We start from the raw sequence: 18,975 nt of genomic DNA on the forward strand, positions 1-18,975 counted from the left end.
TTACTGACTTCCTGTTATTTTGTGTTTTGAAGTTTATAACTTCGTAATAACTACATCATTTCACAAACCTATCTATTGCTCACAGCCATCCTCACAAACCTGTTTTCAAGGTTTGCTTTTTCTGCCTGTTCTCCAACATTTCCACACAAAAATGTGTCTAGCCATGCATGTATACATATAAATTCATCTATTGTCACCCTAAAATATAATAACACATCAGAGTAAGTATATTGATTTGTTACTGTCACTTGCTAAAATTCATATTTCCATGCATTTTTTTATATTCTGAAGGCAGAGAGTAGGAAGCCAGCCTTTGGAAAAGCTTTTGAACCTGTGTTTGCACATTAAAAGTACCTTAGGATGATGACCCTTGATACTGAACATTCTAGGTTACAAAACTCTAAGAAAAAATCTCTCTTGTTTATAAGTCACTTAGCAACCCCAAAAGACTGAAACTTGTGCATAAATGTTCATTTTCTGCTGTTGAGCTTGCAGGGTAGATTGCCATGAATTCAGTCAACACGGTTTTCACAGTCTTTAGTTTAAAAATCACTCTCAACTTCTCAGAGGCATGATAACTTCTGCTCACATCCCCAACAACTAACAGTACGCTCTCTTCTCTAGGCCTAATATAGAATACTTTAGTCTGAATCTTTTTTTCTTCCCATATCACGTTAATTCCCATAACAACATCTTCCACTGTCATGGGGGAAAAAAAGCAAAATTTATCCTAAAGACAAATAGAATTATTTGGAAATAACATATGATAATAATAAGCCTCACTCCACCAGGGGGGATGTAAGCAGAAACCAATAGACTGATGAGTTTTTCCATTTAGTAGCAATGCTTTCTCCTTTAACATCCTTTATTACTTGTATTTAACTGACATTTGATATGTTTGAACCACTGCTACTCATTTCAGAAAACATTGTTTAAAATATCAATATTGAACTAACTTGCTATTCCTTTGCTCTAAAAAAATTGAACAACCAAAAATCAATGGAGCACAGTTTATGTTAGCCAGTTAATCCTGGGTATGAAGTCTGCCCTAGAATGTGTTTAATAGACCCAGGATCACTCCATTGACTAAATTTAATGGTCTTTCTCTCCCAGAATCTACCATTTCTGACTAGCTTCCTGCCTGTAGGCGGGACTTCCTCCTGCCGTGCGGGGATATTTGTCTAGCATGAGTTTATGCCAGTCTTGTGCACACTGTCACAGCCTCTGTGAGTTTGTATGTGCTTGTGGACTGTTGTATCGGGAAAATGCTGTTTCTTTGAAGTCATCCACTACCTCTGGGTCTCACGATCTTTCCATCCCCGCGTCCACACAGATCCCTGCACATTGAAGAGGGATATTATATGTGTCCACTTAGGACTTAATATTAAAGATCTCTTATTTGCTACATATTAACCAGTTGTGGGTTTGCATGCTAATTACTACCGACTGCATGATGAAACTAATATAATGAGGGTTTAGTGATGCACTAATCTATAGGAATAGTAATGTGTTATTAGAACCTATTATGGCGTTCATTTACCATAATAAGAGTAGTAGGTTTTCCTGTAGGGAAAGAGTAGTAGGTTTTCCCATGCTTACCTAGCTTCAGTTCCTGGTTTCATTGATGGTGTCAAATACAAGTTACATCTCATGAAGCAAGTCTTACATCTAACCAAAAGGTGCTTAATTACTCTTATAGCATGCACAAATATTCAAATTGTGGCACCACACAGTTGCAGCAGTGGGCGTATATTACAAGCAGGTTGTTTTGTTGTAGTAATATGGGCTGCGGGGCTGCGTCCCCAACACCCCAGCCACCTGCTCGGCTAGCTTTTGCCCCGAAATAATTACACACAAACCGTATTCATTTAAACACTGCTTTGGCCCATTTCTATCTAGCCTCTTCTAGGCTATTTCTCACATATTAATTTAGCCCATTTCTAATCATCTGTGTAGCGCCCCTAGGTGCGCTTACCAGGAAGATTCTAGCCTATGTCCATCCTGGGTTGGAGCTTCATTGCTTGCGTCTGCCTGGGAGCTGGGAGCATGGTGTCTCTCTGAAGGCGTCTGCTCCTGAGAGGAGAGCTGTCGAGTCTGAGCTCACTTCCTCTTCCTCTCAGTGTTTTGTTCTGTCTACTCCTCCCACTATCTTCTAACCAATGAAATGGGCCAAGGCAGTTCCTTTATTAGCCAATGACCTTCCTCCATCATTTTGTAGATTGTGGTATGATGATTTCCTCCTCCGGTGGCATGTACAGTACCTTCAAGCGCTATGAACAGTATCCAGTCAGGACAAAGCTTCCAGTTGAGGACCATGTAGTTTTTTCCATGTCCCATGATGATAAGATTGTGATACCTTCAACAATAGGGTCTCACCATCAGGTTGTGGAGGGTAACCTCTACCATTAGCCACAGCCTATGTTTGAAGGATGTCTATAGGATCCCATTACCTAGCAACTCAAAATTTTACTTGAGTATGAAATCCAGAAATTTGGGGAAACAGTTTAAGATGCCAATGTAGAATGGAGTCTCTTAAATACTTTCATGTGAAAGGCCTAATATAATTTATCAAAGAGACTGAATTAGTAAGAACTATTAAAGATATGAGATACACTAAAAGATATCACCTCTATTTGACATTTGAAATTTGAAAGGTTCCAAAAGAAATAATCCAGGTATTTTGCTATTCATTTGTGTTCAATAGAAAATTAAAATGATAATTTCAAATACAAAGGTGTGTTTGAAAAAAAATCTAGAATATTTTATATACTGGTAAGACACAAAAGCTACAATGAAGAAATCAAGAATTATACACACTTAATGAGTTGGCTGTTACTGAGAAAATTGTGCTTCCCATGGGGAGGCACATGGTGGCTTGATTTCCGTTTGTTCCTTGGATGTATGATGTTCTGGTGTGTTTTAGTTAGATATTTTCACATTCATGCTTCCACCTAGGAGAAATAGGAAATCTTAAAAGTTTTCTTTTTTGCAAAAATATCAAAGCTAAATTATTACTGATGAGCCATAAGATATAATATCAGCCAAAATGAAATTTGTGACTATTTTGAATCAAGAAAAATGACCTCCTATGAAGTTATTCCTGAGAAGTGATGTGAACAACTGGATGCTAATGTCTATTCATACAAAGTCCCTGCTTCTTTACCGGGTCTTCTAAATAAGCTAAAATACCATCTTTATTTCTCTTCATTTACATTAGATTATGCATGTACTTATTGGTTCAAAGTTACTGCAGAACTCAAAGGTGGTTTTTTTTAATGAATTATATCTGAATTCTTCTGTTTGATTTGAAAAGAAATGTTTTTAAAGGACTGTGTTTGACACCACTAGCTCATTATTACCTCCAGATAACTTTGGGGTATAACTATCTCTAGATTATAATAGAATTGGCCTCATATTTAATTTACAGAATCAACAGGGATTTTAGTAGAATACTCAAAACTTTTCCCTCTCTTGGCAGATCAGTTTCTTAGGGCTTCTATTCCTGTGTTGAGACAGCATGACATAGCAAGTCTTATAAAGGAAAACAATTAATTGGGGCTGGCTTATGGTTTTAGAGGTTTAGTTCATTATCATGATGGCAGGAAGAATCACAGCATGTAGGCAGACATGGTACAAGAGAGGTAACTGAGAGTTCTACATCTGGATCCACCAGTAGCCGAAAGTAACAATGACCCACTGGCCAGGCTTCTGCTTCTGAGACCTCAGAGCCCAGGCCTTAGTGATGTGACAGACCTCCTCTAACAAAGCCACACCTACTCCAAAAAGGTCACACCTATGAATAGTGCCACTCTCTATGGGCCTATGGGGGCCTTTTTAAATAAACTACCACAATCAGAAAATATATAATTAAGAGTAAAGTATTTCTATAGTTTTCTCTTATTGTGCAGTGTTATTCCATGTCTTAAGGTTAAGATATCTATTTAATCATTTCTTTTTAATGTTACTTAGTTTTTGTTAGCTTTTACTTGTATGCTGCTTTTAGTGATCAAGTCTCCCTATTATATTTAAGGAGTATTTTGAATCCTAGAAAGACATTTTTCAAAGAATCTTTTAAACTTAAAATAGTAAAACATCATTTCTTGCATAATGAAACTTACTGAGCCTTCCATGTACTGGAACATTTGGGTCACAGGTTTGTCATCCTGTAGAAAATATTATTCAGTATTTATTACGTGGCTTACAATGGATGTAGAGTGGCTTCAAATATAGAAAATTGAGTACCATGGTTAAAGCTATTTTAAAATCTAGAAAATAACTCTACAACTTAATTCATATTTTTCTTCTGCACCAGTTTGATCTCTGCAAAACCTTTTGTTATGGAATAGAACAAGAGAAAGTGAGGGACAGAGAAAAGGGGGGAGATGAAAAGAAAGGAGGAATACAGACAAAAATAGACAGAAGGGTTAGCATTGAGTTCTCCGAAAGTCATCTATTTTTACTTCTTCTCGTTACACTAGTTGGGCTACTGAGGAACTGACTGTCATTTAGAATTCTTGTTCTTCTGGGTCCACAATACCTAGCAACATAGTATCAAAATACAGGATGGAAAAACTGATGGAAAAGTTTCTCCAAAACAAGGCTAGAAGAAAAGTGAGAGACTTCCAGGAATCTGTTAAGAATAAAAATGACTCGAGTTTTTAGAATAAAATATTCTAAATAAATATATTTAGAATATTCTACAATAAAATATTCTACAATAAAATATTGTAGTTAGAATAAAATATCATAGACTCTTAGCTAATTTCTAGCCATCATATGTGGTCCAACCAAGTAAGACTCATTAACTTCCCGTCAGACAGAAGTCTCCCTGTTGCTAAAGCTGCTCTGTAATGGAATTTGTTCTTTTCTCCTTTGAAGATTTAGCTGGAAGGAAAGGCTACCCTATATTTAGAGAAAACAGTAAGAAGCTTTGATATGCATCTTCGTTACAGGATAATAAAAATGACTAATTAACACATCCATATCAAACCAAATCTCAGCTCATATCTGATAGCAGAGCTTTTGCCTTGGGAATTACCAGAAACCTTTTGTCAATGTGGGAATCATCTATACCTCAGGAAAGATGTCACTCTTGATTTCATTGTGACCTTGAGCTACTACCAGTACTGCTATATTTTGTTGTTATTCTTTGATAATTAAATACAGTATATTTTATCATATTTTCCTTGCTCCCCAACTCCTCCCAGATCCTCTACCCTTCCCTCCCCACCCCAATCTATTTTCTTTCTTACTATTAAAAAAAGAAGGGAAGAAAAGTAAAAAGCCACTAAAAACATGGAATCTGTTTAGTGTTGGTGAACTATATTCCTGAGCATGAGTCCTCCGTTGTGGTGTGTGGTCGGCGAACTCAGTGTCACTCAATTGAAGGAAGCTGATTTCACTCTCACAGTATCTACCGACTGTAAACAGCTTCTTAGCTAGGAGTGGGACTTTGTGTCTGCCTCTCCTCCTCCATTGTGGGACTTTGGCTTGAGCGTGTCCAGGTCCTATGCATGCTGTTGCAGTGTATGTAGGTTCCCATATGCATTGGCTGTGTGTGTATAAAATGCTGTTTCTTTAAAACCATATGCCGCCTCTGGCTCTTAAAAATCTTCCTGTTCCTTCCTCCTTGTAGATCTCTGAGGCTGCAGGAGATAACTGTGATATAAACATCTCACTCAGAGTCAACACTTCAAAGTGTCTCTCTCTCTCTCTCTCTCTCTCTCTCTCTCTCTCTCTCTCTCTCTCTCTCTGTGTGTGTGTGTATATTGTCTGTTGCCATGGTGTGGGTCTCTGTATTAATTACCACCTGTTGCAAGAAGAAACTTCCCTGGCAAGGGTTGAGTGATGCATTGATCTTGTGGTCCCCTCTGATGTTTCTAAATATGTTTATCTTCTTCTTACAGGTTTCCTCCTCTGCAGGCCTCAGCTCTTTCTAATTGAGAGACAGCGTTTCTGTGTCTTTCCTTTCTTTCTCTCTCCTGTCTCTGTTCCTATTTCTGCCTCTTTTGTGAGAATTAAAAATGTGATTGTAGTTCGTAGGCATTCACAGAAAACTATGCTCTAAGTTGGGTGTTTGTAGGGGGAGTATCTATGTGGGTGTGGATGTGAGCACATGTGTGAGGAGGTGCACACACAACATGTGTGCATGTGTGTGTTGAAGTCAGGTGTCTTTTTTAGTGCATTCCCATTATTTTTTGAGACACGTTTTTTCACTGGACTTCATGCTCATCAATTTGGGCAGACTGGCTAGCCAATGAACTATAGGAACCTGAGTTTCTCTATCTGTCCCCAGTGCTAAAATTATAGGAGCATGCCATCATGCCCTTCTTCTTAGTTGGAGTTTTTAATGTTTTATAGGTTATAGATGACTCTGAAAAATCTGATAAGGGAGTGAATATATATCGCCAGAGAAATATATACCTCTATGTAATAAAAACCACATGTTATATACCTTTAAGAACAGAGGTTTTTAGAGTTAGCATAAAGCTAAAACTGATTTATAGCAGACCCCAGACCTATGTGTATCTGAGTTTTACAAAATAAAATAATAATATGTACTCAAGTACACACACACACACACACACACACACACACCTCTACAGGCCAATTTTAAACCAAAAAAGAAAGAAAATGGGGTGCAGACCAAAACAGAGAATTCTCAACAGAAGAATCTAAAATGGCTGAAAGATACTTAAGGAACTGATCAACATCCTTAGCCATAAGAGAAATGCGAATCAAAACAACTCTGAGATTCCATTTTATGCCTGTAAGAATCGCCAAAATCAAAAACACTGCTAGAGAGGATGTGGGGTAAAGGGAACACTGCTCCATTGCTGGTGGGATTACAAACTGGTACAGCCCCTTTGGATGTCAGTGTGGCAATTTCTCAGAAAATTAGGAAACAACCTTCCTCAAGATCCAGCAATACCACTTTGAGGGTATATATCCAAAGGATTCTCAATTGTACCACAAAAACATGTGCTAAACTATATTCATAGCAACATTGTTATAGCCAGAACCTAGAAACAACCTAAATGTCCCTCAACTGAAGAATGGATAAGGAAAATAATGACATCTTGAAATTTGCAGGCAAATGAATGGATCTAGAAAATATCATACTGAGTGAGGTAACCCAGACCCAGAAAGACAAATATATGTACTCACTCAGAAGTGGCTTTTAGGCATAAAAAAAAACAGCCTACAATTCACAATCCCAGAGAACCTAGTCAACAAGGAGGACCCTAAGAGAGACATACATGGATCTAATCTAAATGGGGAGTAGAAAAAGACAAGATCTCCTGAATAAATTGGGAGCGTGGGGACCATGGGAGAGGGTTGAACGGGGGAGGGAGGGGAGCAGAGAAAAATGTATAGCTCAATAAAATCAATAAAAAATAAACCTTGGAAAATCATTAGAACTCAGAATATTGAATGACTGTGCTACTTCGTTTTAGTTTTGTATTTAATTAATGGTCACTTCCTTTGTGACAGCTGTGTCATTTTTGCATATTTCTTACTTGAATATCGGGGCAGTTGTCATTAGAGAATGCCTGCTTCGATGGTAATTACTCAGCTTAGCTCAAATCATTAAACCTTTCCTGGTGCTGTATAATCTATCTGCTTCACTTCGCTACCCAGTACTTTCCCAGTGGATAGAAAGGCAGCCAGACTCTCGGTTAAATAGACATCCCTAGTCAAAGGTAAATAACAGGTGAGCATGCTCCACTAACACTGCATCAGGGTAGTTAATGGCTGCGTGAAGCACTGCCTAATCTTTAGGACAGATTAATCATTCCCTACTGCACTTTTCGAAAGAGAAAGGTAGTTATTAATGCTGGGGTTCACAAAAAAATGTTCAAAGTGGATCTTCATTGAATAAATAGTGTTGTTCCATCTGGGAGATTTTAGTTATATATAACACCAAACTGTGGAAAGTTAAACAAATGGGAACGTGCTAACAAGAAGACAAATGTAGTTGGATAAAAAAAAAAGCTTTAGTGTGTATTAAACTGTATATTTAGTGGGTTACTTGAGGGGGGAGAAAATATAAATATCCTTATGAATATCGTGGAGTCTTAGTTTTATACAGTGACTTGTTACTCTTCTCATCTTTCCTTTATCGTTTAGAAGAAAATTTTTGTAATAGTTCAATTAATCATGTTTTATCTTTCTGAAGTTTGATATTTCTCAAATGTATAGGAAATGATGACTCTCTTAAGGAAATGGAATGGATTGAGTAGCAGATTTTTCTATTTAGTGGACTTGGAGAACTCTCATTACACTGATAAACAAATATTTGCCTACCTAATATTTCATTTTCCAAAACAATAAATCCAAAGCACTTTCATGATTAATTTTGACTTAAAATTTTTGTGTCTATTATTTGCAAAATACATATTTAATGTTATAAAATGCTTTCTCATTTAGACTACTTAAATAATATAAAGGACAATATAAATAATCACATAGTATTCTTAATGTCATTGTTTTGTTTTCTGAAAGAAGATAAATACAATGTGATTAATGAAATAATTTATTGTCACTTTAAAAAAAAAGCTGAGATAAGATTCCAAACATATTTATATAATATATATCATACCTCTTGATAGTCTAGAATTACTTCAAAGTGTTTATAGTAAAATATTTTCAGCATGTTGTAAAATAATGAGATTGGTATTTAGTCACCCAGTTTCAACATAAACTATAGTGAGCATTATAGCATTATACATAACCAGACCTCCTTCCTCTCTTCATGCTTCAGGGCATATTGAAAAAAATCTCTAACATTGTAAAAGACCCATAAACATTTCATCCACAGTTCTAAATTGTAAGACATATTTTTAAAGCATAACTACAGGGCCTGGAGAGATGGCTCAGTAGCAAAGAGAACTGGTTGCTCTTCTTGAAGAACTGTGTCCAGCTCCCATATCTACCTGGAAGCTCATCGTCATCATCGCCATCATCATTTATGCCCCAGCAATGCATAAGCATGCATGTCCAGCCTGTTTATGGTGGTTCTCCAGTGGTTCCTATGCTGGCCCGTCCTAGATGCTTGTGTTATTGTCATACCTAAGGTTCCATAGTCTTCCTTTATCCAGCATTTTTGTGGGGTGGGGGAACTTCCTCTTTGCCTTATCGCATGCACACCTCCAAGTAGTACTATCATAACCACCTATAACTCCTGTTCCAGGTTATCAGATACCCTCTTCTGATTTCTATGAGGTACACAGATATCCATGCAGGCACAATACCCATACACATAGAATAAAACAAAATAAAAATAATTTTAAAATAACTACAGATGGCATTGCACTCAAAAGTAAGAATTGCCCCTAATTTGTCTCTAAAAGGACCCTCACTGATTTTTTTCTCCTCTGTAATCTATGTTTCTTGACAAAAGTTAGGAAATATCCTTTCACTTTCTTAAATTTGAACTAACATGCTTCTGCTCTGACTATGAAAAAAAAATATGTGTCTGGACACTGAGAAGGCTAGAAGTTTCTGTTATTGAAATCAGAGGAGCAAAGAATTGAAGGAGGGAGGGAGAAAAGGAAGGGATAGAGTGAAAGAAAGGGAGATGAGGAAACAGAGAAGAGAGAGAAAACAAACAGAAGAATAAACCCTCTCAGCATATTGGGTGAGTTTGCCCTGCAGTTAGCCATAACAAGGAGTTAATCATGTGAATCTTGGCTTTCTCACAAAGTAAATATCCCTAAACAAACCTCAGTTGTCAGCAAACAGCACAGAAGTCCTGCATTCTAAACCCTGCCTTCATTCACATCTGAAGCACAAAACTATAAATAATTAATATCTACTCTTTTAATTCACAAAACTTTGGCCTAGTTTGTTTTAAGGAGTAGGTAACTAAAGCAATTTCAGTCCAAATTAAAATTTCTCCATGTGGTGTACAAATACTTTGCTATTATTGGTATGTCTAAGCCATGATGTGAATTACCCTACAATTCTAAACCGTGATGAAAATGCTTTATATATGATAATTAAAACTTCCCTGTTTTATTATCCAATTCATTAAAGAGATATGTTGATATGATGACATGACATGACATGACATGACATAATACTTCTGCATAGAGTGGTGATTTGGGCATATATTACTATCATTGTGAAAAATCTGAGATCTGAAGAGATTAATGCCTTAGCATAAAAAATTTAATACCTAATACTTAAATTCATGTCTTCAGATTTCTGGAAACATTCCTTCCCTTATTCCTATCTCAGTTGTGCCTTCAGAGATTTATAGCACAGGTCACACTAATTTAGATGTTTTAGGATTGGAGCTATGCGTATTCTTGGGAAACATTTATATCTCAACTGTACCCTGCTACATCTCTGATGCCTGGTCCCTCAAATCTCCTCTTAATATGTCTCTCTTGATGTACCAAAGACTTCAATGAGCTCTGATCTCTGATCGGGGCCTTATTTTCACCAGCATTTTATTACCAGATACATTTTTCTCAAGCTAAGTATGATCATGTTTCCTGACTAGCAAAACCTAACACTCTTCAAACTGATTACCATAGCGATGAATTCGTTCTGAATATCTTATTCTGTCTCTCTGTGATATTTAAGTCAGTACAATAATCTTCTGAATCATGAAAACAATGACCTTCCAATACAGAATTAATACCCACCTGACTTCAATCCCAACTCATTTGGATTTATAGTAATAATTCATGATATTAAAATATGTCATTAAACAGAATTTATTGAAATTCTTTTACTAATAAAGTTGCATGATGATTGAGTAATCACATGATTCACACATAGCCATGCACAAGTTAAAAACCTGTAAATTAAATTAACATTTGATCTCATACCATCAAAATGCACCCCACTGTACATAACAAATTGCACTATAATAAATAAAGTACTATATTCTAAGCCCAGTTCCAGAGATAAGTTGATTATATAATCACTGGATACAGAATTCAATAAAGCCTTAAAGCTAAAGTTAGCTCTAAGTAAACAAAGCCTGGTAGAGTTACAAAGTAATGCCATTTAAATTGGCTTCCAAAGGCCAGCAGGAGCAGTGTTTGCCTTAAGGATTATGTTAGAATATCCTGAAAGAGCAATTGAAGCTTGGATGGTTGTAACACTATTTTGACATTCTCAAAATGGCATGAAGTTTTGAAAAGAAAAATCATGATTTTACATATTAGATTGGCCCATGTCAAGGAGCCAATGATTGATTTGTTTGGCCCACAGAATTGTCGAATACTGACCATTTTAGTTCACAGACGGAAAGTATTTTCTAAATTATCTGTTTCTATTTTTGTGATTTCATTACTCTCTTGTGGCTGCAGATAATAAAGCATTAAAAGGTGTTTCAAACAATGGAATTATATTCCCTCATACAGGTCCTGATTTGCTCCAAATTAGACTATGAACACAGTGTTTCTTCTTGGAAAGTCTGAGGAGAAAGTCACACCGCCCCCTCTTGGGCCCTCTGTGAAAAGACAGGCTTGACCTTAAGTGTCTTTTGGCCATTTGAAGTTCTGTTGAGAATTCTCTGTTCAGCTCAGTGCCCCAAATCAGGAGCAGAAGGAGACGGAGCACGAGCAAGGAACCCAGGACCGCGAGGGGTGCACCCACACACTGACACAATGGGGATGTTCTATCGGGAACTCACCAAGGCCAGCTGGCCTGGGTCTGAAAAAGCATGGGATAAATCCGGACTGGCTGAACATAGAGGACAATGAGGAATACTGAGAACTCAAGAACAATCGCAGAGGGTTTTTGATCCTACTGCACGTACTGGCTTTGGGGGAGCCTAGGCAGTTTGGATGCTCACCTTAGGAGACCTGGATAGAGGTGGGCGGTCCTTGGGCTTCCCACAGGTCAGGGAACCCTGATTGCTCTTCGAGCAGATTAGGGAGGGTGACTTGATCAGGGGAGGGGGAGGGAAATGGGAGGCGGTTGCGGGGAGGAGGCAGAAATCCTTAATAAATAAATAAATAAATAAATAAATAAATAAATAAAATAAAGAAAAAAAAAGACAGGCTTGGCCATCCTTGACATGCAGGCCCCACTGCCTCCGCTAGCTTGTGGGATTCTCTACATGTGTCTTTGTGTTTCTGCACCCGAATCTCTCTTCATTTATACAAACATCAATTATTGTACCACTCTGGCCTCATTTTAACTTGATTCTATCTGTAAAGGCCATATTTCAAAATAAGGTCACATTTACAGGTGCCGTGGATTAGGACATAAACATGTATTTGAGATGTACAAATTGCATCGTATCCTTCATATTGAGAGGTATATGCTAAACCATTTTAACCTATTTTTATATTTTAAATATGAATAACATAAATCAGGGGGTTTCTGAAATAAATATACTTCTCTTTAAAAGGAATTTACATGTAAAATGTATGAAACCTTTCCCTAACACTCAAATCTGAGGTCCGTGCCACATACATTAGAGTCTCCGTAGCCTGCGCCATGCCTTCCCAGCGCTGTCCTCTGCCACTGTTTCCCTATGTATAACCCTTCAGCATAAATGCAGTCTGCTTATAATTCCTCCGCTTGTAATATCCTTAACGTCGATGATTCTGTCCTTCCTCCTGTAATGGTGCTTTAGGTTCAGTTTCCTCATACCCCGACATTCTGCACTTGTAACTTGGTTCAAAGTCTCAACATAGCTGCCATCTTTTTTTTTTTTCTTTCTGACACTTCTGCGAATATCACCTCGGCACCATTCCCACCCTCAGACACCTAGTAAGGTGAAACTCCAAAAGCTTACCGTTCTCGCAGTGCCTTGACATCGGAAACAGTGTACAACCGTTTCAGATGTCAGTGTGGTAGGGTAGGGTTGCAGCCACAGCGTTACTCCCCAGAAGTTGCAAGGCGCTGTGTGCATTTTACTCTCCGGAGGAGTTCCAAGGTACTGCACTGGGTAATCCCAGACAATACCTCTTTGTGAACAAACTGTTTTGTAGTCCTTGCTGTTTTCTTTACACGCTCTTTCTTTCCGGAGGAAAACTGTAGGTTCAGGATTTAGAAAGATCTGCTTGGCTCAAAGTTTCAATCTCACTTTATTGGAGAGCCCATAGCATGCAGGAACCTGGCAGGGGGAGGGAGCTAGAAAAATAGAACACATCCATATTTTTTTAGATCTTGACAACCATAATAAGGTTTTACGTGTTACGTTGTACAAGATAAGGAGAGAGCGTGTTTTATGAGAAAGGCCCAGTGGTTAACATGACAGTTGATAGTCCACACTTTCCAACCAAGATGTCATAGATTAACTTTCCAGGCTGAATAAAATTACAATACTGTTCTATCTGATTTCCTCTTTCCAAGTGATAAGAGATATTAAGCTACACATTTTACCCTCTTGCATCTGGAAAATGGCATCCTTACATATTAGCATATCTTAGATTCTAAGGATTTTTAGTATTTTATGAAATATTAGCTCGCTTTTCTCTGTATTGAACTCTCTATATAGTCCTCATGTTCAGCTTGTCATTGTCCACCATAGTTTGAGGTAACCTTCCATTTCCTCCATGTATTTGTTTATTCATATTTACTGTGCTCTGGATAAATAATCAGATTAGGTTCTCGGGTTCCAAAGCTACTTAAATTGCTTTAGCTATTCCATAACCACATTTGCCTATTTTAGCTAAATTCCTATGTTATGCTTTAATGCCCTTGCACTTGGTGGTTGACTTCTCAAGTCTATGTTAAGTGAGGGATAATAACTTGTTACACGAGGAGAAAAGAAATAAGGTATGACAATAAAAATAAAATTGAATATTGAAGTAAACTCAGGAAGGTTATTATTATACTTAAGATAAATTCAATATGTATAGAATTTCCAAAACTATAAAAAGTATCAACAGGGATCTGAGATCCATATCATAAAGCCAATAATATAATTTAGAAGAATCTAGTTTGTATACTTAGTAAATGCTTCATCTTTCAAACCAGTGTGCACATGTGTGATGTGAAGAGTGTAATGTTGTTCTTCAGAGGCCCCTTAAACATGCTTAGTGTATGGTACATTGTATAGGTGGAAACCCTCCTGTTTTAGTGTATGGTACATTGTATAGGTGGAAACCCTCCTGTTTTAGTGTATGGTACATTGTATAGGTGGAAACCCTCCTGTTTTGATTTTTGTGTTTTTTTTAAAATTTGTTTGTAGAAATTACAAAATCACAAATTTACTCTAGACATGACTCAAGTTTAGCTCTGATAGTCTCAGATACACTAAAACTATAAGCTACATCATTTTAGCTGGCCTGACACTTTATTAGGAGGTTATGTCTTAGTATCTGCATGTCTCTTGGTAGATAAAAATCTGTAACAGCTTCAGGTAATAATCTGAAGAACTCTGAAGCATTCCCTGCTCCCGTGGAATTCTCTACGTCTCAGAAAAAAAATTAAGTGAAGTTACTATTTGTTCCAGAATATTAAATATCTTTTCATCATCTAAACAAAAGACTCTTTTGAGTGTATTTTAGTATTATTTGCTTTTGCTCTTATTGAAAATATATTACAAGGAGGAGAATCATGCTTAACTAAAGATCTGGATAGGTTAAGCAAGATTTCATTTTTCAATTAATTTATCAAGATTTAATTATTAATTAGTATGAATAAATCAAATCTGACTTTAGATTTATATATATATTTCATCTATTCTTTACAGCTACTACTTCCTTACATTGGAAAACTGAGCAATTACTTAAATTAACTGATTTTATGCATTTCTGAAAACATTCATGTACTTAAAAATCTAATGATTCCTCAGTGTCTCAGGAATAATATGCATTAAATTTTGCTGAAAAATCGTATTTATCAAGAAATGTCATTGCGATTTTTTTAAACTGACAACATTACCAAAAATCATTATGTAAGATTCATATAAATGTATGTGTGTTTTTCATGAGTATGTCAGAATAACATGACTTCTTTCTGATGTATCATGTTCTATAATTGCCTTACTATTTTACAGGTATGACAGAATTTAAAAGGCATTTTTTTATGCATGTCTGCTTTTCTTTCTTATACTCAGGTTCTTTCTTTGGGAGCAGATGTCTTGCCAGAATACAAGCTGCAGACACCACGCATCAACAAATTTACAATATTGCACTACAGCCCTTTCAAAGCAGTCTGGGATTGGCTTATTTTACTACTGGTCATTTATACTGCTATCTTCACCCCCTACTCTGCAGCCTTTCTCCTCAATGACAGAGAAGAACAAAAAAGGCGAGAATGTGGCTATTCTTGTAGCCCTTTGAATGTGGTAGACTTGATTGTGGATATTATGTTTATTATAGACATTCTAATAAACTTCAGAACAACCTATGTAAATCAGAACGAAGAAGTGGTAAGTGATCCTGCCAAAATAGCAATACACTACTTCAAAGGCTGGTTCCTGATTGACATGGTTGCAGCCATCCCTTTTGACTTGCTGATTTTTGGATCAGGTTCTGATGAGGTAAGAGCTGCTTAAGAATTTTATTTTCTGAAAGACTGCAATTGTAAAAGTAAATCTACATTAACTAGATAAAAAAGTAGTCCTACATCTCACAGATGAAATTCATTTACACCTGGAAATGTTGTAAAATGAAATGAAGACATTTTTCTGTTGTGAATAATTGAAATTACTTCTATATTTGCTAAGAGATACAAAAATACTATCCATGCTGTAGCCAACAATTTAAATTTTAAAACACATCCACAGAGCATTTTACTCTAGTGAGTAAAATATGTACAGAGAAGTTCTTGAGTGCAAAGCTATCCAACATTAAGGCTCTTTTCTTTCTTACATCACTAATTAGGGTGTGGAACAAAGAAAGACTTGTTCTTTGTTCAAACTATAAAAAAGTGCACCTTATGAAATGCCTTTATCAAAAACTCTTTCACTTCCACCTCACATTTCAGAAACTATCAAATGCATATTGCTAATACCTCATAAAGTTGGAAAGCTTAAGTAAATATGATAAGTTTGGATGTATTGAGTACATTTTCTGATTATTATCCATAAAAATAATCAGATCTTCAAAGGAATCTTTGGGACAGATTCAGTTAGTGTCCCCATTACTTAACCATCACTAACTGTTCTAGCACATAAATATTTATATAATGAAAAGATTTACAGGAGATATGTGCCTTAGTTTCCTTTCTGAGGCTTTGATAAAAATACATGGACAAAAAAAAAACAATTTAGAGGATAATGGGTCTACTTTAGATCCCAGGTTCCAGGTTCTATTCATTCTATCAGTGTGGGAGAGTGAAGACTTCGGGAAGTTGAAGCAGCTGGTCAGAGTTACAGCCAAGAGCAGAGGCGAATGAGTACATACATCCTTACTGCTTAATTGCTCTCTCTTCCCTTATACAATGATGCAAACCCAGGAAATGGTGCTACACACTTCAGGCTGGGTCTCCCCACATCAATAAATGCATTCAAAAACAATTCCCCTACAGACATACCTCAAGCCAATGAAATAATCCCTCGTTGAAGCTTTCTATATTTTATCAAGTTCACAATTTAACAATTAAAACTAACCATCATGGGAGGTATAAAAGTAACTCCAAGAAATATGCTGAAATTTTTAAAAAAATCAGTGCCCCAAAGAATTCATCATCATCTTTTGCTTGGTTTGTTAATTTGTATATTCCAAGAGAAAAAGAGATCTCAGCAGATACATGCTTCCTAGCCTCTGAAGGCTTCAGAACAAAAGAATATTTGTCATCCAGGGGGAATTAGAACACTTAGAATTGTCTCTGTTTCTACTGAAAGGCTTGTCTAAACTGTAGATTAGTTGAGCTCAGGACAATGGAATATGATGAAGTCCTAGCACCCTTTCATCATCTGTAAAAGAATGCTAGTAAAGTTATCTTCCTTGTTAATTTCTTATTTTATTTGGCATTAGAATGAAATAACCCCTATCAAATAGGAAAAAAAAAGTCATTATAGATCTTTTAATGGTGATTCCTAATTTGGGTTGGAACTAAAACACAAGAATATAAAACACTTCATCATTGATATTTATATTTGAATTTCTTATAATGGGGGATACATACACAAACTTTTCCTGACGAACTAGAATAAAAATTTCACTGTTTCAAAAGTGTGAACACTGTGTATTAGTGTGTATCTGTGTGTGCGTGTGCATTAACTATCCATACACACACTATCAGTGACTCAAACATTGAAAAACAAATGAATAGGCAAATAGAATATTAAGAAAAGTTATATTCAATCAATAATAATAAAAAAGTGTATATTTAGAAATGTTAGATTATTTTCATTTCAGTTACTACACATTTTGAAAAATGTAAAATTCCTTTAAAATACGTAGTTCAGATAAATCAGTACTACAGCAAAATTCTGTTGAATAAACCAAGGGACAGTTTAAGAGAGTCACATGACTGTAGAGTGAAACTGTCTAAGGAAAAGAGGGTGAAAAAGAAAGTGAAGAATTTGAAGTTTACAGAGTGAGGAGACTCCTGGAACGATTAGTAGATATCCCAATGTTTGGTTTTACATATGTAAATTACCAGCAAAACACTAAGAAATTATTTAGGTAATGCAATATTTTGTTGGAGACTCTTCTAGGTATCACGATGTATTCTGATCTCATTCTTCTAAGAGGTAACATTAAAATCTAATACTATGTTTCCCATAAATTTTAGAAGTAAAATTAACTACAAAAATATTTCATCTAACACCATGCCTGGGAAGTTATTATTCCAGTTTTATAGATTAGGCCATTAACTGGCTTCCTGGACCCTACATTGCACATCATTCCTATTCAATAGCACCATACCTTATCTCCTTCATCAACAAATGCTTACTGAGTAGCTTTCAGAGCAGCCGGCATTATTCCAGATTCAGAAGTCAAGCAGTTAGATATGTTTCTGCTCTACACTCCCATAGAAGAGCAAATGCTGAAAGGACACAAATTGGGTGGAAACAATAATATGTCATTTTCTAACAGACTTGGAGACTAGGAAAGGCCACTTAAAAAAAGACCGTTTGAGTTGAGGCTTACAAGAAATTTACAGTTGCCGGGCAGTGGTGGCATTTGCCTTTAATCCCAGCACTCGGGAGGCAGAGGCAGGCAGATCTCTGTGAGTTCGAGGCCAGCCTGGTCTACAAGAGCTAGTTCCAGGACAGGCTCCAAAGCTACAGAGAAACCCTGTCTTGAAAAAACAACAATAAAAGGAGAGAGAGAGAGAGAGAGAGAGAGAGAGAGAGAGAGAGAGAGAGAGAGAGAGAGAAGAAAGAAGGACATTTATGTCATGTAAGACTATAATACAGAACACTTTAAAAAAACTATTTGGAGCATTTCCTCAGTTGACTGTCCGGGTTGGGATGTTAGAAGAAGAGCAAACATGCCAGTGACAGCAAGGCTGAGTCAAAGTCAGAGATGAGGTGCTAAGATATGAGAACTAAATCACAAAGAAGCATAAGATCTGTTTATTGTGGCTTAAACTAGACTCTCTGGAATGGAACTGATTTTGATTGACATATAAAAGATTGCATAGACCGTTCTCTGTGGTGAGCAGTCAGGAGCAAGGGGCCCAGACTAAAGCCCAGGCTGTGATGTGTGGTGGATGAGGAAGCAGCATGGACACATGACACCATAGAGATGTAGGAAGGTTTTAAATGCCACCCTATCATAAATTGTTGGTTAATTAAATACCCATGAATAAAATAAAAGTAAAATCTGAACTAACGATGATTCAAAACATATTTTGTAGTTCACGCATTGAGTTATTAAGGTAGAAGTAGGGATGAGAGAGAAGGTACACTTATAAGCAACTTTCGTAGATGGTAATGTGTTTATCCCGATGGTAAAATCATGGGGAGAAACAGGTGTACTGTGCAGGAGAAAAAAGTGTAAAGTGAGATGTTTTGGCCATCATAAGTATGAGATGCTTATTAGTCCTACAAATACAGATGGCTGGGAAACAAATTAGGCACCCTGTGAGTAACTAGAA

At 36.6% G+C, this 18,975-nt stretch overlaps 1 protein-coding gene across 3 annotated transcripts in view; it reads left to right on the forward strand.

Moving 5' to 3' along the window:
• The window catches only part of Kcnh7 (potassium voltage-gated channel subfamily H member 7), a 418,450-nt gene that overhangs the window by 324,300 nt on the left and 75,175 nt on the right, over nt 1–18,975 (forward strand). For all 3 annotated transcript variants that reach the window (XM_075985029.1, XM_075985032.1, XM_075985030.1), the window contains one exon: nt 15,038–15,463. In XM_075985029.1, coding sequence (XP_075841144.1) covers nt 15,038–15,463 — 426 coding nt within the window. The remainder of the gene's footprint in view (nt 1–15,037; nt 15,464–18,975) is intronic.

The sequence above is a fragment of the Microtus pennsylvanicus genome, chromosome 9 (genome assembly GCF_037038515.1).
Source record: "Microtus pennsylvanicus isolate mMicPen1 chromosome 9, mMicPen1.hap1, whole genome shotgun sequence".
NCBI lineage: Eukaryota > Metazoa > Chordata > Mammalia > Rodentia > Cricetidae > Microtus > Microtus pennsylvanicus.